This window comes from Microtus pennsylvanicus, chromosome 13 (assembly GCF_037038515.1).
Source record: "Microtus pennsylvanicus isolate mMicPen1 chromosome 13, mMicPen1.hap1, whole genome shotgun sequence".
In the NCBI taxonomy this organism is placed as follows: domain Eukaryota; kingdom Metazoa; phylum Chordata; class Mammalia; order Rodentia; family Cricetidae; genus Microtus; species Microtus pennsylvanicus.
The window spans coordinates 52885998-52912493 of record NC_134591.1 but is presented as its reverse complement, the minus strand read 5'-3'; the positions used below and the strand labels follow the sequence as shown (position 1 = coordinate 52912493).

Below are 26496 nucleotides of genomic sequence, written 5' to 3'. Positions count from 1 at the left end.
AACCTAGTGAGTTTGAGGCAAGCCTGGGTTTTATAAAGAGCCCTTAAAAACATAGAGGAAAGAGAAGAGGAGAGGAAAGAAAAGAGGCCCAGGAGAAAGACTGAGCTCCCAGCACTCTCCTATAGCAGTCAACCCTTTAACCCTTAGATCACTCCAACAGTCTCATTGATTTCTTCCAATACAGTATTTCTTTGTGTAGCCCTGGCTGTCCTGGAACTGCCCCTGTAGACCAGGCTGGCCTCAGACTCAAAGAGATCGATCCATCACTTACCTCTGTCTCCTGAGTGCTAGAATTAACGGTGTGTGCCACCACTGCCCAGTTTTTGGTTTTTGTTTTGTTTTGTTTTTTCCAGAGTCTCTCTATGTAGTCCTAGCTGTCCTGAAACTTGCTATGTATGTAGGTCAGGGTGGCCTCCTGCCTCTGCCTCCCTAGGACTGGGATTAAAGGTGAATGCCACCAGGCTCATCTTGAGTGGATTATTGTCAACTGTAGCCATTGCCTTCTCCCTCCTTATGCCAGACTTCATACCAAAAAGGGTGTCTGAAATCAGAGTCTTCCACAAGGGGTGTCTTGCCCCTATAGAGAATCAATACAGCACTTCAGAGGGCTCCAAGAGTCTACACAAGCTCCACTCACCAAGGCTGGCCTCGGCCAGGAGCAGGTAAGCAGGCACAAGCTCTACTGAGTTGAGGCCGTGCATATTCATGCGGAATCGAAGGGAGTGCAGAGCCGCAGGAACAGCGTCTTCATGTCTTCCTTCAAAAAGATACTTCTGGGCGACAGTGTAGCAGAATTCAATCAAGTGCTTCTGTGGGAGGCGGGAACAGACACTGAGAGACAGCCTGGGTGGGAAAGGCGCAGGTGGACATACCCACAGGTAAAGCCAACACTCTGCTGAGAGCACTTGGTGAGTCTGCCTGTACTAGGTGGACATGAGACTCTGGGCTGGGGTGGATAAAAATGCAAACCTGGGCCATAAGTCCAAGGTCCAGAAACAGATGTCTTTCAGTTCAGTTTAGAACTTGGCAGACAGGTGGCTGGATGTGGGCTCTACATGAACCCTATACAGCATCCCTGTAGTTCTTGTTCCTAGCATCTTTTTCTGCTATTGCTTTTCATTTATTGTTTTAAAAGACAGAGTCTTATGTAGTCCAGGACAGCCTCAAACTCACTACGTGGATGAATATGAGCCACTATCCAGTTCATGTCATACCAAAGCTTGGTGCCTGCTAGCCTGGCCCCTACCAGCTGATGTACATCACCTGTCTTATTCTTTGAGTTCTAATAAGACTTTAATTCAGCAAAGCTCCAGATGACACAGGACAATCTAAAACGTTCTGTCTACAGAATACTGTAAGTACGGGAGGACTGGGACCACTGCTCCAAAGTAGTGTCTTCTAGACATGACAGGGACACTGCACCCATGAACTCTCAACAGTGACTGTTTACACAGAACCAGGCCAGCTGTGGTTGGGGACATTTAACAAGAGCTGCAGGGAGTCAGTGGCTGCTGAGGGAGACTCCGTTCTCTTCTGGGATGAGCCATCTGAAGGCTTCCCGGTCGTAAGGGGTCAGCCTTAAACACATATACATACAGGCAGCACTGTAGGTTACACACACACAACAGGAACAGGGAAGGGTAGAAACTATGTAAAGTGTACACCCATGTATGAAATTCTGAAGAAATTAAAATTTAAATTCAAAAAATAAAACTTTCTGTCTTTATATCTGAGTTAATTTCAAGAAAACATCTCTTATTTTCTTCTGGAATTATCTGCCTAGCTAATACAAAACAACTTTTAAGTCTTCCTTGTTCTCAGATGATCATAGTTTTATAACATTAAAATTGATGAGTCTGAGTTTATAGATTTGTGGCTTTCAGAGGGCTAATTTTGGAGGGCTTGGGAGATGGCTCTGTGGGTAAAATGCTTGTTGTGCAAAATGAAGGCCTCCGTTCAGATCCCCAGCACGTACATAAAAACATGGCAGTATTCACCCATCACGAGAGACTGCAGAGGGCTCTCAGGCTCTCACTAGCCAGCCTGGCCAAAGGGTGAACTCCAGGCTCAGGAGGAGACCCTGTCTGAGAAAACAAGGCAGAGAGCAGTAGAGAAAGACATCCCAAGTCAGCCTCTGGCCTGCACACATGCAAGCATACCTACATGTGTGCACGTGCATACAAAGGAGATTAACTTTCAAAATAATAATTGATATTCTTAGTTGGGTGGTAGCGCCACATGCCTTTAATCCCAGCACTTGGGAGGCAGAGGCAGGTGTATCTCTGTGAGTCTGAGGCCAGCCTGGTCTACAGAGTGAGTTCCAGGACAGCCAGGGCTACACAGAGAAAACCTGTCTAAAAAAAAAAAACCAAAAAGTTAAAATAATAATGATAATAATTTATATTCCTTTAATGCCATAAAGTACATTAGTTTTTAAAAAGATTTATTTATTTATTACGTACACAGTGTTCTGTCTGCATGTTTGCCTGCAGACCAGAAGACAGCACCAAATCTCATTACAGATGGCTGTGAGCCACTATGTGGTTACTGGGAATTGAACTCAGGACCTCTGAAAGAGTAGACAGGGCTCTTAACCCCTGAGCAATCTCTCCAGCCTGTAAATTAGTTTTTATAATCTCCTTTATACCCTGATATATTTTTAATATCATTTTTATTTCCTATTATACCGGTGGTTCTCAACCTTCCTTAATGCTGTGACGTTTAATACTGTTCCTCAGGTTGTGGTGACCCCTAACCATAAAATTCTTTTCTTTTTTTAAATTTTATTTAATTTTATTTTATATACATTATTATGGGGATGTCTGATCCTTTGGAACTGGAGTTACAGACAGTTGTGAGCCAATCAATTCCCAGTGGGTGCTGGGAAGTGAACTCAGGTCCTCTGGAAGAGCAGCCAATGCTCTTAACCACTGAGCCATCTCTCCAGCCATAAAATTATTTTCATTGCTACTTCAGAGCTGTAATTTTGCTACTGTTATAAATCATAATGTAAATAATTTTGTCAAAAGGTTGCGGCCCACAGGTTGAGAAACAATGTGTTATGCACAGAAGCTCTTATCACAGAACTTGGCACATGGAGTCTCTGGACTGAACCATGCCCCCCTCAAAAGTCACGTGGTAAAGCTCTAAATCGTAGTCCCTCAGGATATAATGGATTTGGGTAAAATGGCATCCAAAGAGGTGGTTAAGTTAAAATAGATCCACTCTTGCAGACTCTAATTTAACCTGTTGGGCATCTTAATTACATCTGTGGATGTGTGCGTGTGTACCCATGTACACCACGATGCGTGTGTAGAGGTCAGAGGACAACTTCTGGGAGTCGGTTCTCTCCTTTGACCTTGTGGATTCCAGGGATCAAACTTAGATTGTCAGCATCAGTGGCCAGTGCCCTTTCCTACAGAGCCATCTTACCAACCCTGACTAGTGTCTTAATAAGAAAAATTCGCTCTTAAAAAAAAAAAAAGAAAAATTCGACAAGCAAAGAGACATTAGATATGTGCGCAAACAAAAGACCAGATGAAGACTCAGCAAGAAGAGAGATCTTAGGAGACACCAAATCTGGGGTTCAGGAGATGGCTCATAAGCATGAGGACCTGAGTTCAATGCCCAGAGAAACCAGGTAAAAAAAAAGCTAGGCATGGTGTGTATACTTGTACTCCCAGCACTATGGAGACAGCCATAGGTGGAGCCCTGGGGCTTACTAGACAGCTAGGCTAACCTACTTGGTGAGACCCAGCCCAGTGGGAGACCCTGTCTCAAAAGACCAAAATCAAAAACCAAGGTAAACAGCTTCTATAGAAGGACACCTAAGGTTATCCTGTGGCATCCACATGCAACTCAAACACATGTGCACCTAAAGATACACAGGGAGGGGGAGAAGACTGAGGGGGTTGGGGGAGGACAAGGGAGGATGGTAGGGGGAAGGAAAGGGTGGGAATGGAGGGGACGGGTGAAGGCACAAAGGTCCACAAACCTTGACTTGGACTTTCCACCTCCAGCAGTGTTGAGAAAATGAATGCCTGTAGCTTGTCCCACCCTATCTGTGGCATCTTGTTAGGGCCACCCGAGCAAACCAGAACAGTGGGTACTCAGTGAAAACGGGGGCGATGACGCAGGGAATGGGACTGGACTGAGAACATAGATACCAGGGCTCCACCCTCACTATTACCACCTGCAGGACTTGCCTGTCGCTTCTGCAGCTGCTGCAGGCCATGTTGCCTTTCTTCCTCTGAGTTGTAGAAGGGCATCGTGGTGCGCAGAGGAATTAGCAGCTGGCATATCTTCTCATGGATGCTGGCCCAATCAGCCTTCTGATGCACAGGCCCACTGACAACAAAAATGTATTGCGTTATCTTGACCTTTGTCTCTTCCCAGCCTAGCTCTAAATTCCAAAAATGTTCAACCAAAGCTGGCAAGAACATGATATGCTTTCTGAAATGGAAGTCTGTCTTCTCTCATGTCTTTATTTATATAAAAATTACATTGGGATCCATGGCCACCAGAAAAATGCAGACTAAAACAACCTTGAGATTCCAGTCAAAATGGTTATCAAGAAAAGAAATCTGGGTGTGGCACACTCTTTTAACCCCAGCATTCAGGACACAGAAGCAGGAAGATCTCTGTGAGTCTGAGGTCAGCATGATCTACATAGAGTTTCAGGCCAACCATTGCTACACAGTGAGATCCTATCTTTAAAACAAGGAAGCTGGATGTGGTGGCACACACCTTTAATCCCAGCACTCAGGAGGCAGAGGCAGATGGATCTCTGTGAGTTCAAGGCCAGCCTGGTCTGCAAAGTGAGTTTCAGGACAGCGAGGACTGTTACTCAGAGAGACCCTGTCTTGAAAAACAAAACAAGACAAAACAAAATGAGAGAGAGAGAGAGAGAGAGAGAGAGAGAGAGAGAGAGAGAGAGAGAGAGAGAGAGAGAGACCAAAAAATCAAAAAACAAGAAATGCTGGAAGTAGGCAGGGAAAGACGAACCGGCTGGGAAAGTCTGCTGGTGGGAATGCATAGTGCAGCCAGCATGGAGGTTTCTCCAAAAGTGAAAATAAGAGACTGGAGAGATGAGGGCTCGATGTTCAAGAGCACTTGTTCTTGCAGGGGACCTGGGTTTGATTCCCTGTACCGACATGGTGATTCACAGCAATTCCTAAGTAGAGTTCCAAGTGATCCAACCCCTTCTCTTGACCTCTAAGGGCACTAGGCACACAGACATACATGCAGACAAAACATTCTTACACATAAAATGAATTAATAAATCTAAAAAAGTTTAATCTAAAAATAGTACTACCACATGGCCAAGCTATACCACTCCTGATGTACACCTGCAGGGCTATAAGCCCTTCCCCAGAGAGATTCTCGTACATCCATGTTTACTGCTGCATCTTCCACACCGCCAGGAAATGGAACAGGCTTTATCAACAGACAAATGAATAAAGAAAATGTAGTACGTCTGCATTGTAGAATTTTATTTAGCTGTAAAGAAAGATGAAAATCTGACATTCTAAGGAAACTGGGTAGAACTGGAGACCATTATAAGTGAAAAAAGCCAGATCCAGGAAGACAAATATTGCATGTTTTCTCATACATGTAATGGAGATTTAAATTCACACACACACACACAGAGAGAGAGACATCAAAGTGGAACAGGAAGTATGAAAGAGGAGGAAGATGTCTACAGCGAGGACAGAACAGTGATGAAACTTTATATATCATGAAGCAGAAGGAACTATTTGGGGTAGGGAAGAGACTAGTAGGAAGGAAAGGAGGATAGAAGAGGGCAATGGGCAATGTGAAAAGAACCGTGTGTGTGTGTGTGTGTTGTGCTTTCTCTTGTTCACTAGGTCTTTGCTATTGAAAAGCTCCCAGCTCATGGGACAGCTTCTCCGGCACCAGTATCTACTGGTGTTTAATCTCTCAAGGATCATGCACTTCATGGTCAGAAAGAAGTAACCTCCATCAGTGAGGGACACAGTGACCTGGGGAGAATGGCCAGTCTTGAACATGAGTACCAGCCCAATCACGGGGTCAGTTTTCACCAAAAACTGGTGGAAAGTGGAGTAGTGGTTGTGTCTGACAGCGGCTTCTTCTACAGAAGCAGTGTGGTGCTCCTCAAACCGCTTCCTTTCCGCAGCTTTCAGATGTGGGCCACGGCAGTGTGGCTAGTGCATTGCCTCTTCCATTCTCTATCATGTGGAGTCTCCTGGTGACTGACTGGCTTTCCAAACACTTGGCTTGTTTTCGTGGCTGGAACAGCATTTCAGCGCCATGATGTATTGCTCCTCCTAGGTGAGCTTGGCCACAGGTTTGAGATGATTGTACCAACTAGAGGAACCCTGAATGCAGGACCTCAGTGACTCCATCTCACCTGGGTCAGCCTGGAGGCCACCAGACAGCTCTCAGCGCTGCACTCACGAGCCAGGCTTAGTCACCTTCCCCCTTGACAGTGTTCTCTGAAGCACAGCTTTCTTTTTTTTTCTTTTTTAATTTATTTATTTATTAAGGATTTCTGCCTCCTCCCCGCCACCGCCTCCCATTTCCCTCCCCCTCCCCCGATCAAGTCACCCTCCCTCATCTGCTCAAAGAGCAATCAGGGTTCCCTGACCTTTGGGAAGCCCAAGGACTGCCCACCTCTATCCAGGTCTCATAAGGTGAGCATCCAAACTGCCTAGGCTCCCCCAAAGCCAGTACGTGCAGTAGGATCAAAAACCCACTGCGATTGTTCTTGAGTTCCCATTCTTCCTCATTGTCCGCTATGTTCAGCTAGTCCGAATTTATCCCATGCTTTTTCAGACCCAGGCCAGCTGGCCTTGGTGAGTTCCCGATAGAACATCCCCATTGTCTCAATGTGTGGGTGCACCCCTCGCGGTCCTGAGTTCCTTGCTCGTGCTTCGTCTCCTTCTGCTCCTGATTTGGACCTTGAGATTTCTGTCCGTTGCTCAAATGTGTGTCTCTGTCTCTGTCTCCTTTCATCGCCTGATGAAGGTTAATATTCAGGAGGATGCCTATGTGTTTGTCTTTGGATTCACCTTCTTATTTAGCTTCTCTAGGAACATGAATTATAAGCTCAATGTCCTTGATTTATGGCTAGAAACCAAATATGAGTGAGTACATCCCATGTTCCTCTTTTTGGGTCTGGCTTACCTCACTCAGGATAGTGTTTTCTATTTCCATCCATTTGTATGCAAAATTCAAGAAGTCCTTGTTTTTTACTGCTGAGTAATACTCTAATATGTATATATTCCATACTTTCTTCATCCATTCTTCCGTTGAAGGGCATCTAGGTTGTTTCCAGGTTCTGGCTATTACACACAATGCTGCTATGAACATAGTTGAGCATATACTTTTGTTGTATGATAGGGCCTCTCTTGGGTATATTCCCAAGAGTGGTATTGCTGGATCCAGGGGTAGGTTGATCCCAAATTTCCTGAGAAACCGAAACACTTCTTTCCAGAGTGGTTGCACAAGTTTGCATTCCCACCAGCAATGGGTGAGTGTACCCCTTTCTCCACAACCTCTCCAGCAAAGGCTATCATTGGTGTTTTTCATTTTAGCCATTCTGACAGGTGTAAGATGGTATCTTAAAGTTGTCTTGATTTGCATTTCCCTGATCGCTAAGGAAGTTGAGCATGACCTTAAGTGTCTTTTGGCCATTTGAACTTCTTCTGTTGAGAATTCTCTGTTCAGCTCAGTGCCCCATTTTATAATTGGGTTGATTAGCCTTTTACGGTCTAGTTTCTTGATTTCTTTATATATTTTGGAGATCAGACTTTTGTCAGTTGAGGGGTTGGTGAAGATCTTCTCCCAGTTAGTGGGTTGCCTTTGTGTCTTAGCTACAGTGTCCTTTGCTTTACAGAAGTGAAGCACAGCTTTCTAAAGTGTTGTTGGGTGTGGTGGTGCACATCTTTTTTTTTTTTTTTTTGATTTTCGAGATAGGGTTTCTCCGTAGCTTTTTTGGTTCCTGTCCTGGAACTAGCTCTTGTAGACCAGGCTGGCCTCGAACTCACAGAGATCCACCTGCCTCTGCCTCCCGAGTGCTGGGATTAAAGGCGTGCGCCACCATCGCCCGGCTGTATTATTTTTAATATTGTAGTGTTGCGGTAAGTTTTGAAATTGAAAATGTTGTATTTCCATGTGAATATTAGGGTCAGCATGTCTAAATTGGAATTTCACATGAATAGCATTTAATCAGTAGAATAATTTGGGGAATGTGGCTATCTTAATAAGTGTTTCAATTTCTTTCAACAAAGTTTTGTTAGAACATAGATCCTGTACCCTGAATCAGGCCACACCTACCTGAAGCTCTCTCAGGGTTGAAGTTAAACTGCGCTCCTTAGTGTTCCTTGTCAAATACATCATAGTAAGCCAAATCACATGATGGCTGTGAACTTCCCATCCCCTAAAAGGTTATATAAAGTCACATCTTTCTTTTATCTGGGTTATTGGTTGAAGACACCCCGAGAAGATTATTCAAGACTGTCCCAATGATGAAGGCTGTTTTAAGGCCCCATCATATTTAGATTTCCATATATCATGTTATTTCTGTCTAATGTTTTCCCTTTTACCCCAGGGCCCTTACATTATAATAAGCCTTATTAAAGGGAGTTACATCAGCTTTTCTTTTGGGACTGGCCACTGTTTCATCATCTTTTATGATATTTCAGCATATAAGTCATGTACTTCTTTAACTGTTTTTTTCTAATAGTTTATGCTGTTGTGAATAAAGTAACAGTCTTAATTTCACTTTCAGATCATCCATTGTTAGTGTAAGAATGTAACTAAGTTTGCATATCTTATAATCTTGCTGTGTTCAACAAGTTTTAGTTCTAATATATTTAATAGAATATAAATTTTGCTTAGTTTTAATGCAATTTTGTAAATTCTTTATGGTTTCTATATTATAAGCCTGTCTGGATACTCCAGGACAAACCAATACTTCCTATAGGAATTGTTCATGTGATACTGAGCAGAGTCACTAGATGGATGCTAGGCAGATGGCTCAGCAGTTGATAACACTTACTGCTCTCTCAGGGGACATGAGTTTGAGTCCCAGCACCCACATCGGGTGTCTCACAACCCCTGTTAACTACAGCTGCTTAGGAATCTTACTCCTCTCTCTCTGTGGACACCTACACTCACGTGCACATAGCTTTACACACACACATACACACACGCACACACACACACAAAGAAATTTTTTTTTAAGTCTCATAATATTATCTAAGTTGGAGAACCAGAAAAGTCGGCTGTAATTCAACTGAATCTAAAAGCTGGGTCAGGGGGGAAGAAGAGGGTCTGTTTGGTGCCAGTCCAGGGCCCAAAGGCCTCAGGACCAGCGACACTATAGCCAAGGGAAGAAGATGGGAAGCCCAGCAAACTCAAGCGAATTACCACTGTGCCATGCTGCTAGGTCCAGGCCATCAGTGGAATGGACGGTACCCACTCACCTTGGTGAGGGTGATCTTGACTCAGTATACCAGGCCAAACACACTCTCTCACACAAACACCCAGAAGCAAGATGTTACCAACCATTTGACATCCTTTACTGCAGTCAGACTGACATATAAAATTAGCCATCGCAACAAGGTCATGCCATCTGTAAATCAGTTTTTTTTTTTTGCTTGGTCCAAGCTTGGATGCCTTTTACTGGCTTTTACTTCATTGTCTTGCCTAATTGAGTTCTGACTAGAGCCCCTCGTACAACACTGAATAGAGTTGCTGTGGGACAATGATCTTGTACCCTATAAAGATTTGTTACTTGTGTTTTAATAAAACACTGATTGGCCAGTAGCCAGGCAGGAATTATAGGCAGGACGACCAGAACAGGAGGATTCTGGGAAGAGGAAAGGCTCAGTTTGCAGTTGCCACCCAGATGCAGAGGAAACAAGATGAGAATGCCTTGCTGATAAAAGGTACCAAGCCACATGGCTAACACAGACAAGAATTATGGGTTAATGTAAGATGTAAGAACTAATAAGAAGCCTGAGCTAATAGGCCAACCAGTTTATAATTAATGTAGACCTCTGTGTGTTTCTTTGGGACTGAATGACTGCAGGACTCGGCAGGACAGAAATCTAAGTCGACATAGAATGTCTCATTTGTGCTATCATGGGGAAGTTCTCAGTGTTCAGCAATTAAGTATGGTGTTCTGTTTTGCTCTGGATTTTCTTTTATTATTTCATTTTAGCAAGTAACAGAATTTTCTCTTTTTTTTCCAAGTTTAAGTGTGTTTATCATGATATTGGATTTTGCCCAATGTTTTATCTGCATCTACAGAGACATCATCTGTGTGTTTCATCTGCTAGAATAGTGTTTTATATTGACTGATATTTGAGCATTCAACCAATCCTGAATTCCTAGAATAAATATCAATTGCCCATGATGTTAATCCCCCACGTTTGCTGCTGGGTTTGGTCTGCTGAAGTTTTGTTGAGAACTTTTACCTCTATATTCATTAGGGATATTGATCTGTAATTTTCTTGTGATACTTTTATTTGGTTTAATTACCAGGACAATATTGATCTTATAGAATGAGTTAGGAATTATTTATTCCTCTTTTGTAAAAATAAAGAATCTGTGTTCATTTTCCTTGAAATGTTTGAAAGAATACACCAGTCTGGGGTCATCTGGTTTGGGCTTTTCATCACTTGTTCTAGAGTTAGTCAGACATGCTTCTTACATCAGTGTGGGTTCTTTTTGGAATGTGTCTGTTTCATCCAGGTTACCTAACTTCCTGACATTTAGATGTTCAGAGTGTTCTCTTAGAATTCCCTTTATTTCCAAGGTTGGCAATAATGGTATCATGATTTTAGTAATTCAATTCTTTTTTTCCTGACCATTCTAGCTAAAGATTTGTCACCTTTGTGTGAGGTTTATTTATGCTTTCTATAGTTCTCCCTATTCTCAATTTCACTCACCTCTGCTCTAATCTTTAATAGTATCCCCTTCTCCTAACACAGAGCTGTGCAGGAACAAGTTGATGAATATACTTTTTGCTTGTTCTTCATAGGTTAAGATGGGGAGATAGAATATTAAGTTACATGTACATCAACAACTGTAAATCACAGGGACCAGTAACTAATTCATTCATTCCTTATATACATGATTTTGTCTGTATCCCATAATTTTGAGTATGTTATGCTTGTTTTCATTTACCTTGAAGTGTTTTTCAGTCTCCTTGATGATCCCTTTGACCCACTGGATTTTAAAGAGTGTGTTATTTTCAACCTGATTGTAAACTTACCAAATTCCTTTTTGTCGCTGGTCATTAATTTCATTGCACCATAACTGAACCTACCTTCCATGATTTTATTCCTTCCACATTTACTGAGACTTGGTTTATGACCTAATGTATGATCTACCCTCAAGAACCTTTTTATGCACTGGAGAGGATGCATATTCTGTTATTAGGGTTGTCTACAGGTGTGGGCTGGGTCTAGTGTTGCTCGAGTCTTACCTTCCCTCAACGATCTTCTGTCTAGTTGGCTTGTTCACTATGGAAAGTGGGATAGTAAAGCTTCAGACTGCAGTTTCTGAATTGTGTCTCTCCCTCCGGTCTGTCTACTATGGTTCCTGAATTGTCTCTCTTCTTTCCATCTGTCTACTGCAGTCTCTGAATTGTCTCTCTCCCTTTGATCTGTCTACTATGGTTTTTGAATTGTGTCTCTCTCCCTTAGGTCTGTCTACTGCGGTTTCTGAATTGTGTTTCTCTCCCTTTGGTCTGTCTACTACAGTTTCTAAATTGTCTCTCTCCCCTCAATCTGTGGTTTCTGAATTGTCTCCTCCTTTGATCTGTCTGTGGGAGGCCCTTCGGTCTATGTGTTGCTTTTATTGGTTAATGAATAAAGAACTGGCTTGGCCTATAGCATGGGAGGAGGAAGGTGGAGTCGGGGAGATGCCATGGAGCCACTGGAGATAAATGCTGAGAACTTTAGCTGGTAAACCACAGCCAAGTGGCAATACACAGATTAATAGAAATGGGTTGAATTAATATGTAAGAGTTAGCTAATAAGAAGCTAGAGATAATGGGCCAAACAGTGATTTAATTAATACAGTTTCTGGGGTGATTATTTCGGGAGTCTGGTTGGCCAGAAAACCAACAAGCAGCCTCCCCCAACAGATTGGTGCCAACATGGCAAACTAAAATCTACTTAAAAACCTGAGAGAGCTTAATTCTAGACACAAAAATACAGAGTTTAACACAGCTTCTTGCTGTTTGCTGGCAGCGTGCCACAGCTCCTTTAAGAGAGGCTTTCCTGATTCAGCAGTAGCAGGGGGAAAGTGGCGGTTTTGAAATGCTGGCTTTCTGGGTGGTGCTGCCAGCGCAAACTCTGACTCTTTCAATCGGGAGGTCCAGATACAGAGCATTTGAGTGGGGTTTGTGAGCAGACTGCTGCAGCTTGCTTAATGGAGACATGGACCAGCTGTGTGCCTGAGAATGGGGCGGTGCACACAGCTCAGAGGCACAAGCAGCTTTGCCATGCTGAAATGGGCATGGCAAGCAGAAAGTACCGTATAAACCATAGCAATGGCACAGCTTAAGTTTTAAGAAGTGCTTAGCATTTTAAAAAGTGCTCCCGGACAGTAAAGAATTACAATTATACAATAAAGACAAGTCCAGATGAGTCACAGTGTTAGATATATGTATGTAGGCTTGGAATAGAGAAGAAAAAGAGTATAGAGAGTCATAAAATAAAGTTAATGCTTTTAAAAAAAAGGGTAAAGTCTTTAAAGAGACAGAGTATTAAAAGGGGTAAAGAAAAACAAGCCACGTAAAAATGGAAGATTAGCAGAGTCTGGGTTATGTATATTATTGTGTTATCTTTAAATTTTTTGACTGTAAATGAGCTAAGTACAGAGAGACATTTCATTGTATGGGCTACTAAGATAAACCAGCATGTATATTATAAAGGTATCATGACTTCCAAATTTGGGTCTAAGGATATGTTGCTTTGGAAAAAGGGTTCTTCTCTTGTTTCTACAGAGGATGAGAACCTGTGGATTGCTTCCAAACTGGCATGGTTGGATGTAACAAGACCCCCTGAAAGATCACCATGAATACCCTCAAAAAAATCACTTCACCCAACTGCTGACTGAGATGAACCTAGCACACAGGATACACCATGAAAGACCTGATTAACAGCACCCCCAAACAGTAGGAAGCAGTATGGACAGAACTATGCCCATATTCCCAAATATTGTTTATCATTGTTCATTTGCATTTAAAGGGGGATATGATATAGATATGAATAATTTGCATTGGCATGGATTCTGGTTTATTGATACAGATTTAAGGTCAATCTTGTTATATGTATATTTCTGTTCTTGATTAGGTATTGTGATTGTGTAGTTCATTTAAAATGTAATGTATAATTAAGAAACATAGGTTAATAGATAGTCATCTATAACAGTCAAGCTTGTAGTCATGTTAGTTAGATTTTCTAGATGTATAGAGATATATTTCAGTTAGGTATTCTGCAAATCTTTCAGAGACTTTCAGGATATGCCATTATAATGTTTTAAAAATTTAGGACTTTTCATGACAATGAGACACATCTACTCCTGGAAGCATCAATCTACTTCAAGAGGAAGATGGGCATCGAAGAGGTTCCTTATGGAGTTTGTTAGATAAACTGGACATGCAGGACCCACAGAGAAATGACTGCTGAACTTGCCTAAAAGTGAGATGATCCTTCAGGGTTCCTGCTTCATGAAAGGGTCTGCCACATTCTGCAGGACACAAAATAAGTGACTGACAAACTAACAATACAGGCAGACCTGTCTTTGAAAATTTCCTGCTTCACAGAAAAGTCTGCTGGATACTATGGGCCTGTAGGCTGAAGATGGATGCCCCAACGGTACAGAAAAACTTTGGGTGACTGTCCAGGCAGCGAGATGTCTCTGTCAATTCTAGAGTTTTTGAAGTTGCTTACAATGTACTTCCTATTTACTTAGGTAATATTATATCCTTCTGGAGTATTTGATAGAGTTGAAGAATTTATAGTTACAGTTTTCCTTAGTTATAACAAAAGATATAGATATATTGTAACTGTAATTCTTGCTTGATAACTGTTTTGTTATATGTAATTTTACTATGTTAAAGTTCAAGCCTTTCTTTTTGTTTAAACAGAAAAGGGGAAATGGTGTGGGAGGTACTTCTGTCTATGTGTTGCTTTTATTGGTGAATGAATAAAGAACTGGCTTGGTCTATAGCATGGGAGGAGGAAGGCAGAATCAGAGAGATGCCATGGAGCCACCGCTGGAGATAGACGTGTGGAAACTTTGCTGGTAGGCCACGAACTCGTGGTGATATACAGATGAATAGAAATGGGTTAAATTAAGATATAAGTGTTGGGCAATAAGAAGCTAGAGCTAATGGGCCAAACTGTGATTTAATTAATACAGTTTCTGTGTGATTATTTTGGGAGTCTGGGTGGCCAGAAAACGAAAACACAGCCTCCCCCAAATCTGTCTACAGCGGTTTCTGAACTGTCTCTCCCTTCAATCTGCCTACTGCAGCTTCTGAACTGTCTCCCGCCCCTAGTCTGTTAGTCTCAGCTCTGTCTTTCGAGACTCTGCAGTAAAACAGGACATAGCTATGGGGTTTTGCATGTCTACTGCTGATGACACATTTTCTCTTCAGTAGAAGACATTTAATATTTGGACTCTATTATACATCACACACATTTCAAAACAGGTAACTATAATATAGGGGAAAGGCTGCCAGTGTGTTTCTGCTTTTCTTCCAGACAAGAACTATTATAGGTTTTGGGAGCTCTAAGGTTTCAGTTAGAACAACTCAAGCCCCAGGTGGGTAGCACAAAAGCAGCCACGGGAAATATAAGGCTGCATCCAAACATGCTCCTTCCTTCCTCTGCAGAGAACAGAGATACAACCAAGTGTTTTCTTTAGAGACTATATTACTACCACAGAAATGATATAAAACATTTAAGGTTTTTTTTGTTTTTTGTTTTTTTGGAGGGGGAAGTTAGGGAATTACTGCAAACAGATCAGCAAAAACACTGAGCCGGGGTTCAGAAATGGTGATATTCCATGGCAGAGGGACAGGTGAGCAACTGTGAACGGACCTTGCTCCACTGAGAGTGACTGACATGGCTTGCCTTTCTACGTGAACTCAACTCTGGTCACACTTCTGCTGCCCTCCTTATTCTGCTGTCTCACCCAAACATTCACCACAGGTTGGGACATACAGAGAAGCTGGGGTCACAATTAAGTGGTTTATGCCACAGACATGTTTTATTCAAGTATTATGCTTTATTGACCTGTATCTGGATGTCTTTAGGCAAGGCATTCATTCTACCATCCACTGAAGCTTCTTTTCCCTTTCTCCTTCCTTTCTCCCCTCTCTCCCTCCCTTTCCGAGATAGGATCACACTGTAGCCCAGGCTTGCCTTGACCTCAATATTAGCCCAGGCCATCCTAGAGTTTATAGTGATCCTCAGCCTCCCAAGCGCTGGAATTACAGGCATGAACCATCACACCCAGCTTCCTATTGCTTTTTTTCCCTGTTGTTTTTTTGAGACAGGGTTTCTAGCTAGCCTTGAACTCAGAGATCCACCTGCCTTTGTCTCCCGAGTGCTGGATCAAAGGCATGCGCCACCATTGCCACCACCACCTGGCCTTATTACATCTTACCAGTTGGCTTTTTCTCCCTGCTGGCCAGTGAAGGCATTTAAATTTGTATCACATACAGTCAATTAAAGGAAAAAATATTGTGAATTACTGTTATCTGTCTGCTATGATCTGATGTGCTATAAAATGAGGGCTCTTTAATCTATTAATGTTGTAGTGTGTAGTTTTATAAATTTATCCTTCTTAAAAATGTCCTATTTCAGGCCAGCAAGATGGCTTCCCATCAAGCCATTATTACCTGGGCTTGAACCACATGTTAGAATGGAGAACTAACCCCTGAAAGTTTTTTCTGACTTGCGCGCACACACACACACACACACACACACACACACCACACCACACACACACCACACCACACACACACCACACCACACACACACCAACACAATTAAATAAATAAATGTACTGTTTCTTAATGTTCTATCACTTGGGAACATAGTCACAATTCACGGCATATAACATAAATATATTTAGAATAGAAGGAATCTCACCAAAACACCAGTTTTTTTTGTTTGTTTTTGTTTTTCTTTTTTACTCTGAGTGATAGGATTATGTATTTTAGTTCACAGTCTGCTTGCCAAGATTGAGGATGTACAGCCTGGAGGAAGGGCATCTGGAATGGTCTGAGAAAGAAAAGTTCAGTCTGCACTTGGGCCATGGTAATAGCCTCTGAGTTGGCTAGGCAGGGTCTACCCTCCAGTGTACCACACTGCTGTCTCCTGTCATCTTCTTCAACACAAACGACGTCACACATGGCTTGCTAAGGGACAAATTCCAAACTCCTTTATCGTGTGTCACTGCCTGGCCCAAACCTTTGTCTTCTTAAGAGAAGGTTCAAACTCCTTCTCTTAACTGATCACAGCCTTCCCAACTCATAGGAAGAAATACTTTATGAATAGATATTAATTATACAGTATAAATTCAGGCTGTGACTTATCCGTGACCCATTGCAGCTCAGTCTGCAATATGGAAACCACTGACCACCCTTACACAGCTGGTCCAAACCAGTCCTGGAGAGCTGCAAACACCTACCCTTCACAGAGCAAGCCTCCACTGGCCTCTCAATACTCAACCCCAATGTCATTTTCTCAGAGAAACCTTTGTGGGTACTGCCCAAGTTACCATGTTTCTATCCTCAGACATCTCAGGCTTAGTTCACCCTGAGTGACAGTATGTAACATGCACAATGAATAACAGCGGCTTTTGAGAAACAAGCCAGTTGGCTATGAGTTAACATCCTAGTTCTGTGAGGCTCAGAACAGTCTAGGGCTGGGGATGTGACTTAGTTGGTGGTATCTGTCTAGTATGCTCGGAGCCTGGGGTTCTATCTCTGGGACCACACCCAGGCATGTTTTCACACACTCCTAACCCCAGTCCTTGAGGGGTGTGGATAGGATCAAAAGTCCGGTCCTTAGCTTACATAGTAAGTTTGAGGCCAACTCGACTACTTAAACCCTGTCATAAAAAAGGATGAAGGGGGAGCATAAATGTGAATACATACAAAGGGATCGATTTCTGGAATTACTAGCTCCGGACGACCCTCAAACTCTCTTGGCTGTGCACTGGCCAATTAGTCTTCTTTAGAGTCCCTAAGGACACAAGTCTATCCTAATTAGGGGCCAATCTGTGCCTTCCCAGGGCAAGAATGCTGGCTCTTTAGCTCCTTATTTTCAGACCAATCATCTACTGTCAGAGACTGTCTGCCCAACTTCTCACATTTCCGTTGACTTCTGACATTTCTCCCTGAAATTATCATTTGTTTTCTTCGCTGTCTTCCAACCTATAATGTTTGAGCTTGGACGGAATGGGTCTACAGAACTGGCCCATTACGTTCAGAACCTAGAATGGCGCCCAACACAGTATCAGTAGGACCCCTGGGAAACATCAGGAGAAAAACCTGATGTGGGAGAGGAGGCAGACGAGGCTACAGGAGTCTTAGAGACACGTCTTCAAGCCTGCTCGGGCCAGTGAGGGGTCGATGGCTGAAAGGGCCACGGACACAGACTCACCAGGCCAGACCCAGGGTTGGGAGACGGGGAGGGAGCAAAGGCGTCAGGCACCACGTTCCAGGGCCTACCAGTAATAAGTGACTGTACATGCCGTACACATCCGCTCGGCCGGGGCTTCGCACACCTCACAGCAGAGCCGGCGCCCCTTGGGCACCGACAGCGGGTAGATCACGTTCATGGTGCAGCCGGCGGAGTCGTCTCTAGGACGGTTGCCGGGCTAGACCACACAGACGTCACGTGACAACCGCGGGTCGCGGGGTGTCCGGATTTCAAGGGCAAGCGGGCGGAGCTGAGCGGGGCGGGACTAATAGCGGCACACCGGGAGGAGAGAGCTCAAACTCTTAAGTCCTAAAGATTAAATGTCTAGAATTTGATTGCAATGGAACCCAAGCGTGGGGAGGGATGTACGGTGGCCGGTAAAGGTAAAAAAAGAAAAAAAAGAAAACAAAACAAATTCACTTAGTTTTCCAGACTAGGAAACCCACAGGAAGTATAATTTTTCTGGATTTTCGAGAAAGACGCTTCCTCTCAACGCATTTCGACGGGCTCTGACAGAACAGTCAGGCATTCTCAAGGCTTGGCGAGGTCAGGACCTACTGATGTCCAGAAGGCGGGGAACGCCCACAGTCATTATTTGCGGTTGCGCGTAGCCCAGGTATCCGGAAGGGGGCGTGGCGCCGTGGCCGGCGTGCCGGGACGCCGTGGTTCCTGCGTGCAAGTGACTCCCGCTTGCAGATGGCGGAAATGGACCTGGTTGCGGACATGCCGCGGCCGGAGGGTGCTGCGCGCTGGGCCGAGGTTATGGCTCGCTTTGCGGCCAGGCTGGGCGCGCAGGGCCGGCGGGTGGTGTTGGTCACATCAGGAGGCACCAAGGTCCCCCTGGAAGCGCGAGCCGTGCGCTTTCTGGACAACTTCAGCAGCGGGCGACGCGGGGCAGCTTCGGTCGAGGTTTTCCTGGCTGCGGGTTACGGGGTCCTGTTCTTGTACCGAGCGCGCTCGGCCTTCCCCTACGCCCACCGCTTCCCTCCCCAGGCCTGGCTGTCGGCCCTGCGGCCTTGTGGCCCGGCCCAGTCGGGGAAACTGAGTCTGGAGGCCGAAGAGAATGCACTCCCGGGCTTTGCTGCAGCATTGCAGAGCTACCAAGAGGCAGCTGCTGCCGGCACCTTCCTGGCCGTGGAGTTCACCACTTTGGCGGACTACCTGCATCTGCTGCAGGCTGCGGCCCTAGCTCTCAACCCACTAGGTGAGTGCTGTAAGGAATCCAGAGGTTTCTTGGCGGTACAGCCATTCTCCCAGCCTCTCTTTCTTCATGCTTCCCACTTACCCTGCAGCCAGCCAGGGAACCGGAGTTGAAAAGGAGCGGGTCCCCTGCCCTTCCCCGATTTCTTAGACCCTCTGGTTTCTTTTTTTACAGGCTCTTCTGCGATGTTTTACTTGGCTGCAGCAGTGTCTGATTTCTATATTCCTGTCTCCGAAATGCCTGAACACAAGATCCACTCGTCCGGTGGCCCACTGCAGGTGATGGGCTCTCTTCCAGAGATCTGACCCCCTATAACCAGGCTTGGGTTACTTTCCTCTTGATCTGGAGATGGCCTTTCTGCATTCTGTATGAGCTAGGCACTGCCCTCCCACAAGGACCTCACAGTCTAGCGAGGGCCTGGACACCAGCCATAATCACAGATGAGAATGATAAAATTCTGTAGTGGAGGTATGTACAAAGTGCAGTCAGATCTCGGGGTAGTGAGCTGGGGGAGTCACGGTTTCCCCGGAGATGACTCATCAGAAGGTGGGGGTGTAATAAAGTGGGAAAGGTCATTCCTAGTGGAGTTACGCGTTGGAGTTTACCGTTGAGTAATGGTGTGTGAAATGAAGTGCTTTGGTAAGACTGAAGAGGCATCTCGCCTTTCCTTGGGGGGCGGGGCGGGGAACAACTTTATATTCTTTTCTAAGATATTTAGACTTCATCTTGTGGAGGCACTAAGGTGGAAGCAAAAGATAACGGGTTTTTTCTAGGGCATAATGGCACATTCCTTTAATTGCAGCCCTCCAGACACAGATGATCTCCGTGATTTCAAGGGCAACCAGGTCCACGTAGTGAGTTCCAAGCCAGCCAGGGCTACACAGTGAGACCCAGTCTCGAAATAAATTAATAAAAGTAAAAGGTTTAGTTTGCAAAGAATAGCATTTTGGAAGATGAGGTAGAAGTAGAGTGGATAGATAGGGCTCTTGTAGTTTAAGGAAAAGGCATGGGAGGATAGTGTCGTGGCCAAGAATTTAAGATGACTTGGTGCCTGGGAACCTGAGGGAACCCATAGGCATTTGTTGGATGATACAAGTAGTTTATAGATAAGTATTTGAAGGGCACCTTTGGGATAGTTTAGTTATACATCTTGGAGGACCTCCTGTGTGTCAAGGACTATTGTGGTACCTAGAGATGAAGAGAAATAGTACAGTAGCAGTTGCTTGCACTGCTCGCTCTCTGCAGGGGAATGACATCCCTGCTGAACACTGATGATGAATGCCAAAGTGAGACCCTGTATGTGATTTCTGTCACAGACTTCATACTCTTTAAAAAGAGTGGGAGCGCCGGGCGGTGGTGGCGCACGCCTTTAATCCCAGCACTCGGGAGGCAGAGGCAGGCGGATCTCTGTGAGTTCGAGACCAGCCTGGTCTACAAGAGCTAGTTCCAGGACAGGCTCCAAAACCACAGAGAAACCCTGTCTCGAAAAACCAAAAAAAAAAAAAAAAAAGCGTGGGAGCTCCAGTTTCTCCCACAGTTTTTATTTATCTTGAAGATACACAGATGACGCAGTATTCCCCTTGGGTTGTCTAAGGCCTTAGGAAACAGGGCAGGAACTTTAATCAAGTGAAGACCAAGTCAATTGTGTCTTCAGTGCTCTGTTTTGGTTACTGTATTTATACTTTTAGTTGACAAATAAAAAAATTGTCAATGAGAACCACCAGCTTATGACATACTTCAGGTGAAGAGGTTTAAAGCCCGGTATTATTGGACGTCTGCCAAAGTAATATTTCCATGAGCGGATTACATTTGTTTACCTTCAGATTTGCTTTAAAAGAAATGAGATGAATATGATCAAAATAAAATCTATAAGATTCTCAAAGACTTAATAATATTTCAGTGAGTGCCGGGCATGGTGACTCACACCTTTAATCCCAGCACTCTGGAGACAGAAGCAGGTGCATCTGACTTTGCAGCCAAGCCTGGTCCATAGACCAAGTTCTAAGTCAGCCAGGGCTGCATAGTGAGACCCTGTCTTCAAAAGTAGTAACAATAGTACAGTCAAAGGAAGTGTTTGAGGAGTTGTAATGAGAATGACGGGACAGTACAGGTTCAGAAAACATATTTTATCCCAGAGTAGATGTGAGGCCTTGAATTTAGGCGTTATGAACCCTACAGAACCTAGTCTTTAGGCATTTAGTATGCTCCAGAAAGTTACACAGTGAGAAATCCCTTTAAATTTAGGCAGAAGTCAGTCCCTGATTGCTTAGATTCCTGGTAGGGACTGACCAGTGGTTTACTTATTAACCTTTGCCTGCTCTTTCCAATACAGATAACAATGAAGATGGTGCCAAAAATGCTTTCTCCTCTGGTTAAAGATTGGGCTCCCAAAGCGTTTATAGTTTCCTTTAAGCTGGAAACTGATCCCGAGATTATAATCAGTCGCGCTCGGAATGCTTTGGAAGTTTATCAGCATCAAGTTGTGGTGGCCAACATCCTCGAGTCAATACAGTCCTGTGTGGTTATTGTAACCAGAGACTCGGAAACCAAGTTACTGCTGTCACAGGATGAAATAGCAAAAGGCATGGTGATAGAAGAGAAGATAGTGGAAGACCTCAGGTCACGACACACAGCTTTTATATGTGACCAAAACTGAAGGACATGGTCATCTAGCATCAAAAACCAGGGTTCTTAGAGCTGACGGGAAGCAAAATGAATCCTTTGCTAAGGATAAAGACAGTGAGGCAAATCAGTGCTGGTGTTGTGTTTCTAAACAAACTGCTTGGGGACTGAACAGAAATTGTTTTTCAGTTTTTACGAAGCTGACTATGGGATTGCGTGTCTGCAGAACAGACGTAGGGGCCTGAAGCTGGACGTCAGCCTGCTGTACAATAGAATGATCGCGGATGCGTGGTCATGCTCTGAAGATCGCGTATTCATCAAGTGCCTACGTGTGCCAGGGCCTATGAGAGCTGTGAGGGTTTAAAGATAATAAACACATCTCATTCGGGCACTGGATGTACAAAGTTTAAGTGCAATAAAGTGTGTGCCCACAGATTGTCACATGGAAAGGGTGGGTTTGGAGTTTGTTCTGTTTTGTAAGATTTAGTTGTTTTTATTTTATGTGTTTGGGCGTTTCTCCCTGCATATATGTCTATGTGCCATGGGTGTACAGTACTTTTGGAGGCTAGAAGAAGGGGTCAGAGGTTGTGAGCCTCCCTGTGGGTGTGGGGACTCAAACCTGGCTCTTTTTTTAAAAAAGAAAAATATACTAAAATAGGAATGCTACAGACACCTCCCTACAAACAGACTGAAGGTCACAAACATTCCTACATTTACTTTTTGCTTCTTGTCCTAGGTTTATTCCATAATTGGTAACACTTTTCAAATATTTTAGATCTGTTCTGTAAGTAACCAGCCTTCCACTTGGGGCCTGAGGGCTGTGTTACAGTGTTGTGTGGTAAGGAGTGTGGGGCTCAGTTAGCCAATGCTTCATAAATGTGGGCCCTTGACTTAATCTCAGGTTATGTATCTACAACGTAGGGGTGAAGCTGGAGTGAGCACAGGTTACCTGTCTACAGCGTAGGGGTGAAGCTGGAGCGAGCACAGGTTACCTGTCTACAGCGTAGGGGTGAAGCTGGAGCGAGCACAGGTTACCTATCTACAGCATAGGGGTGAAGCTGGAGCGAACACTAGTTCCGTGCCTGGCACTTCACACTCAGTAAGTTGATGCAGTTACTGGTTTTCTCAGCTGATCGGGCTGAGATCATGGATCATTGAGTCCATGAGAAGTTCTCACTCTCCCGGTTTGGAATAAGGATGTGCCTAGTGCAGAAAAATCCAGTAAATGATCCAGAGGACTGTCCTGAATGGGTATTTGTGTGTGTGGGAGGGGGTGAATGCCATTATTAACTATATAGAAGTAGGTAGCGTTCTACAAAAGTATTTGGTTTAAGGGGCTGGTGGTGAAAATGGTTGTCCAGGCTTTGGGTATGATCATAGCACCGCAGAAACCTGGCTGATAGTACAACTCAGGTCGTGGAGGTGGAAAGGGTAGCCTAAAGTCCTATTGAGGAGGCAGTTATGGAAACAGCAGTGGCCAGATGAGTAGAAATAATTGAATTGGGAAGTTTGACCTCCAGGCCAAGCTAACACTGCAGCCAGGAGTGAATGCAGTCTCCGGGAGCACACAGTTGAGATGAACTTTAGGTCTAGTTGGCAAAACTTCCCAAACAACAGGTTTCAACACTGGTACACTGTTGTAAAAGCTTGTTTTGCCTCTCCACACCTGTAGCCTTGGGGTGCTGACTCTTCCCTGTGTACTGGGACATATGCTGCTACAGCTAGGTGTCTTCAAGGTATTAAGTCATGCGGGAGCCCCTTCAGATTGTTTTATTAAAGCTCCGAAATAACCACTAGCTAATTTGCATGAACTCATCGCTGTTTCTTTCTTCAGTTTATTATTTGTTCTGAGTGCTTAAAACAGTGTTTGCCTAGGTCGACCTACGTTCCAGGCATTTGTGCCTGTGTGTTTCAGCAGGTGGAAATGCTTGAAGAAGGGGACATGAGTCAACAAAGGCAAACGAGAAGGCATTTGATCTAGATTGGAGGACCAAGGAATCTTTCCTAAGAAGGAACCTTTCCTTAGCTGAAGCTGGTAAATGGGAGTGGGCTGGGTCGTGGTAGAGGTGAGCATCTTAGATCAGAGAGGGGAGAGTTGTAACACAGAAAATAGGGGATGCTATCCAGATGGTATCCAGGTGATCCAGGAAAGGTGGACAGCTATGGTAAAAACAAGAAATGTAAGTGGTGTTTTGTTGCTCTCCAAAAAGCAAGCAAAATTCAATTTTGACAAGTACCCGAAATCTTACAAGGAACATGAAGATTTAAGTTGTGCTAAAAATGTATCATTAAAAATGTTGACTTTGGGGTTCTGTGGTTACTAGCATTTGCTGCTCTTGAAGAGGACCCAAGATTGGTTCCCAGCACCAGAAGAGGTCTCACAACGCCTGTAACTCCAGTTCCAGATCTGGTCTTTTGACCTCCTTAGGCTCTGGCATACATGTGGTGCACATAAACATATCAAGGCAAAGACACATACACATAAGTAAACAAATCTTTTAAAAGATATTTATTTTGCATTGCATAAGTAAGAAGCCAAACAACTTGCAGTGCTTAGGTTTCCTTAAAGGTTCCAGCCTTCAATGTAATTCTAGTCAAGCCCAGTTCTGCATTTTCACAATAACTAGCTGGGTCCCAAAGTGTTGAAATTTACCTTTGGACTCTAGTTGTTATGATGAATCTCTTCCTAAATTCAGAACTGCTTACACGCATAGTATCCCGCCTTAATAGGTGGGTTTTTTGTTTGTTTGTTTGGTTGGTTGGTTTTGGTTTTTGTTTTGTTTCGTTTTGTGTTTTTAAGGCAAGATTTCACTCTATTCCAGGCTAAACTGGAATTTCCTGTGTAACACAAGTTGGCTCCAAACTCAATTCTGCCTCACCCCCTTATGCTGGAATCACAGGAGTCACTTATAGAAAAATATAAGGAGAACAGGTTGAGCTTTGCGGGGGAACAATTCGAGAATTCGAACCCTGTCTGAAGTTAGTTATATAGACGCTGGACACGGTTGCTATGGTTACTGCTGCCTCCAGAGCCAATGGTGTAGTTCGTAGATCCTGAAGGCCAATGGTGCGCGCTGTTTAACAGTCACCACAGGAAGGACGGCCTTTAGTAACCACGGCGGCGTGAGCGGTCTCCATGACTCCGGCCGGCTGCGCGCCTGCGCGTCCCCTGCTGAGCTCGGTTGCCATGACAATACTGGGCCGCTGTAGCTGGGCCGCCCTAAACTCACTTCAGGTCGGGGTCGGACCTGCTCTTAACAGGGTGCACATTCCGGATCTTTTTGGGTTGCGGGTGAGCTTCTTCGTTTGGGCGTGCGAGCTTTGGGGTTCTCTGCCGGGTCGCGTTTCGCCCAGGAGAACCTTGCTTCTCTCTAGTTAGCATCCAGAGCTGACTGCCTCCGAAGGTGACTGCCACAAAGGCCCCGGAACCATCGCTGTGCCCTGTGCGAAGGCTGAGGGAAAGGACCGTGGGGCCAGCTTCTTCACGCACAGCCTTGCAGCCGGATGAAGCTCTGCAGGCCTTTGGTAACGCCAGCATCCGAGGTCAAGTCAGTTGCCTTCTGCCTTTCAGCCTTCAACTCCATCCACTTCTCTCACCATCTGACCACCGGTTCCCTTATCCTGTTCATCCCACGACCATCTCCACCCTTCCCTGTCCACGCTGTGCACTGTTAAATGTTCCTGTGTCTCCACCACTCTGTCACCTACGGGCCACCTACTTCCGTTTCCCTCCCTCAGGGCTTTGCCTGTCTGCACATTTCTCCCTGTCCAGCCTTGCAGTCACTATGAAGATTTTCCGTTTCTCTCCACTGTTGCAAGCTCGTTGTCTTGGGTGAAGTTGAAATAGGAAATTTGAAACGCTGCAAATACCTGCATTAGGTCATTGCAAGTCTCTTCTTGTGTTTTGAAAATAGAAAATAATTGAATGTCAGATTTGGACTTATTGTTAGCCACACACACACATCCCATATACAAAAGTTGTTCCTTGCTAAGTATTATGTTAGATATAAACTTATGTAATGTGTTTATACTTGTAATAATGTCGTTCAAAAATGATCGCATAACAGAATTCCGACTGGGAAGGTGGGGACCCTTGAAATCATCCGTGTGTCTCTTTTCTTTGGGTAAGTTTCTAAATTAGAAACAATTTTTGTGAAAAGAACCAAGCAAGAGCAACTTAAGATAGATATTTTTGGCAAAGAAGCAGGCCCAGTGCCCCCTCCAAAAAAGACTAATACAGGAATTCTTAATACAAAATGGGAATAATTTAGATGCAGTGAAGTTTTCTTTTAGCCTGGAAAATATGGTTTAACTCATACTTTCATCTCATAGTATGCATTGCTCGTTGGCTCTTACTATTGCCTTTTCGGTATTCGGATTTAAATAAATGTAAACCCATGTTTGAGGACCCATAAGTTTATGTTTTAAACTTTGGTTTAAACTGTACCAAAAATTGTCCCCATTTAACAAAGGATATGAGTATAGTCTTCTCTTCAAACTAGATACTGGAGACATGGTACTTTGAGGTTACAATTCTGATCTCTCAGACCAATTGAAGTAGTATTTCGGATGTCTTATGCTGAGGGTGAGGTCCAATTTACAAATGCTGAAAAATTCTGTTCTCTGTACTAAATTAGAAAGGGAAAAACTTGTTCAGCTTTTCTAATTTTTCACATCCAATAAAACTACGCAGAATTCCTTGGGAAAGCACACAGGCAATTAGGTTCTATGTCATAAGGTGCTTTCTCCTCCAGTATGTATTGAACAAGCACTGTGACAAGGTTAAGGTACAGTTTTGTTTTGTTTTGTTTTTCCTGTTCCCCTCGAATGGTTCTAAACCAGGGGGTGGGGTGTGGCGATTTTAAGAGGCATCACTAGGCATGGAGTCACAGCTGGGTGTGTGCTCCTGGCCCCTAGTCAGTGGTGGCCAGGGCTGCCGGGGTCCATCCT

The 26496-nt window shown here is 44.2% G+C and overlaps 3 protein-coding genes across 13 annotated transcripts in view; 2 read left to right on the top strand and 1 right to left on the bottom strand.

The window, feature by feature from the left end:
- Zmynd12 (zinc finger MYND-type containing 12) overlaps positions 1 to 17942 on the bottom strand; it is a 34862-nt gene extending 16920 nt beyond the window's left edge. The window contains exons 1-3 of the mRNA XM_075945590.1: positions 17753 to 17942; positions 4206 to 4347; positions 638 to 809 (exon numbers count right to left, since the gene is read on the bottom strand). Coding sequence (XP_075801705.1) covers positions 638 to 809; positions 4206 to 4347; positions 17753 to 17862 — 424 coding nt within the window. The 5' untranslated portion in view covers positions 17863 to 17942. The remainder of the gene's footprint in view (positions 1 to 637; positions 810 to 4205; positions 4348 to 17752) is intronic.
- Positions 17943 to 17969: 27 nt separating this feature from the next.
- Positions 17970 to 21979, top strand: Ppcs (phosphopantothenoylcysteine synthetase). 2 transcript variants are annotated; one of them, XM_075945591.1, is made up of 3 exons: positions 17970 to 18927; positions 19099 to 19202; positions 21257 to 21979. In XM_075945591.1, the coding sequence occupies exons 1-3, from the start codon at positions 18420 to 18422 to the stop codon at positions 21578 to 21580; spliced, it is 936 nt and encodes a 311-aa protein (XP_075801706.1). In that variant the 5' UTR covers positions 17970 to 18419; the 3' UTR covers positions 21581 to 21979. The 2 variants fall into 2 exon arrangements, with proteins under 2 accessions (XP_075801706.1, XP_075801707.1); XM_075945592.1 differs by lacking the exons at positions 17970 to 18927; positions 19099 to 19202 and adding an exon at positions 19255 to 19392 and having other exon boundaries at positions 21257 to 21727.
- Positions 21980 to 24611: 2632 nt separating this feature from the next.
- Ccdc30 (coiled-coil domain containing 30) overlaps positions 24612 to 26496 on the top strand; it is a 78852-nt gene continuing 76967 nt past the window's right edge. For 2 of the 10 annotated variants that reach the window (XM_075945953.1, XM_075945952.1), the window contains exons 1-2: positions 24612 to 24838; positions 24922 to 25094. The gene's annotated coding sequence lies outside the window, so the exon portion shown is untranslated. Of the gene's footprint in view, positions 25095 to 26496 lie in introns of all 10 variants that reach the window. The other 8 variants (XM_075945950.1, XM_075945941.1, XM_075945949.1 and 5 more) reach the window with 5 other exon arrangements.

Bases quoted from the DNA above. Each gene is read 5' to 3' on its own strand.
- Ppcs (XM_075945591.1), top strand. From the start codon at position 18,420: ATGGCGGAAATGGACCTGGTTGCGGACATGCCGCGGCCGGAGGGTGCT. The intron at 18,928-19,098 runs GTGAGTGCTGTA...CTTTTTTTACAG, and splicing joins CCTAGCTCTCAACCCACTAG to GCTCTTCTGCGATGTTTTAC. The intron at 19,203-21,256 runs GTGATGGGCTCT...TTTCCAATACAG, and splicing joins CGTCCGGTGGCCCACTGCAG to ATAACAATGAAGATGGTGCC.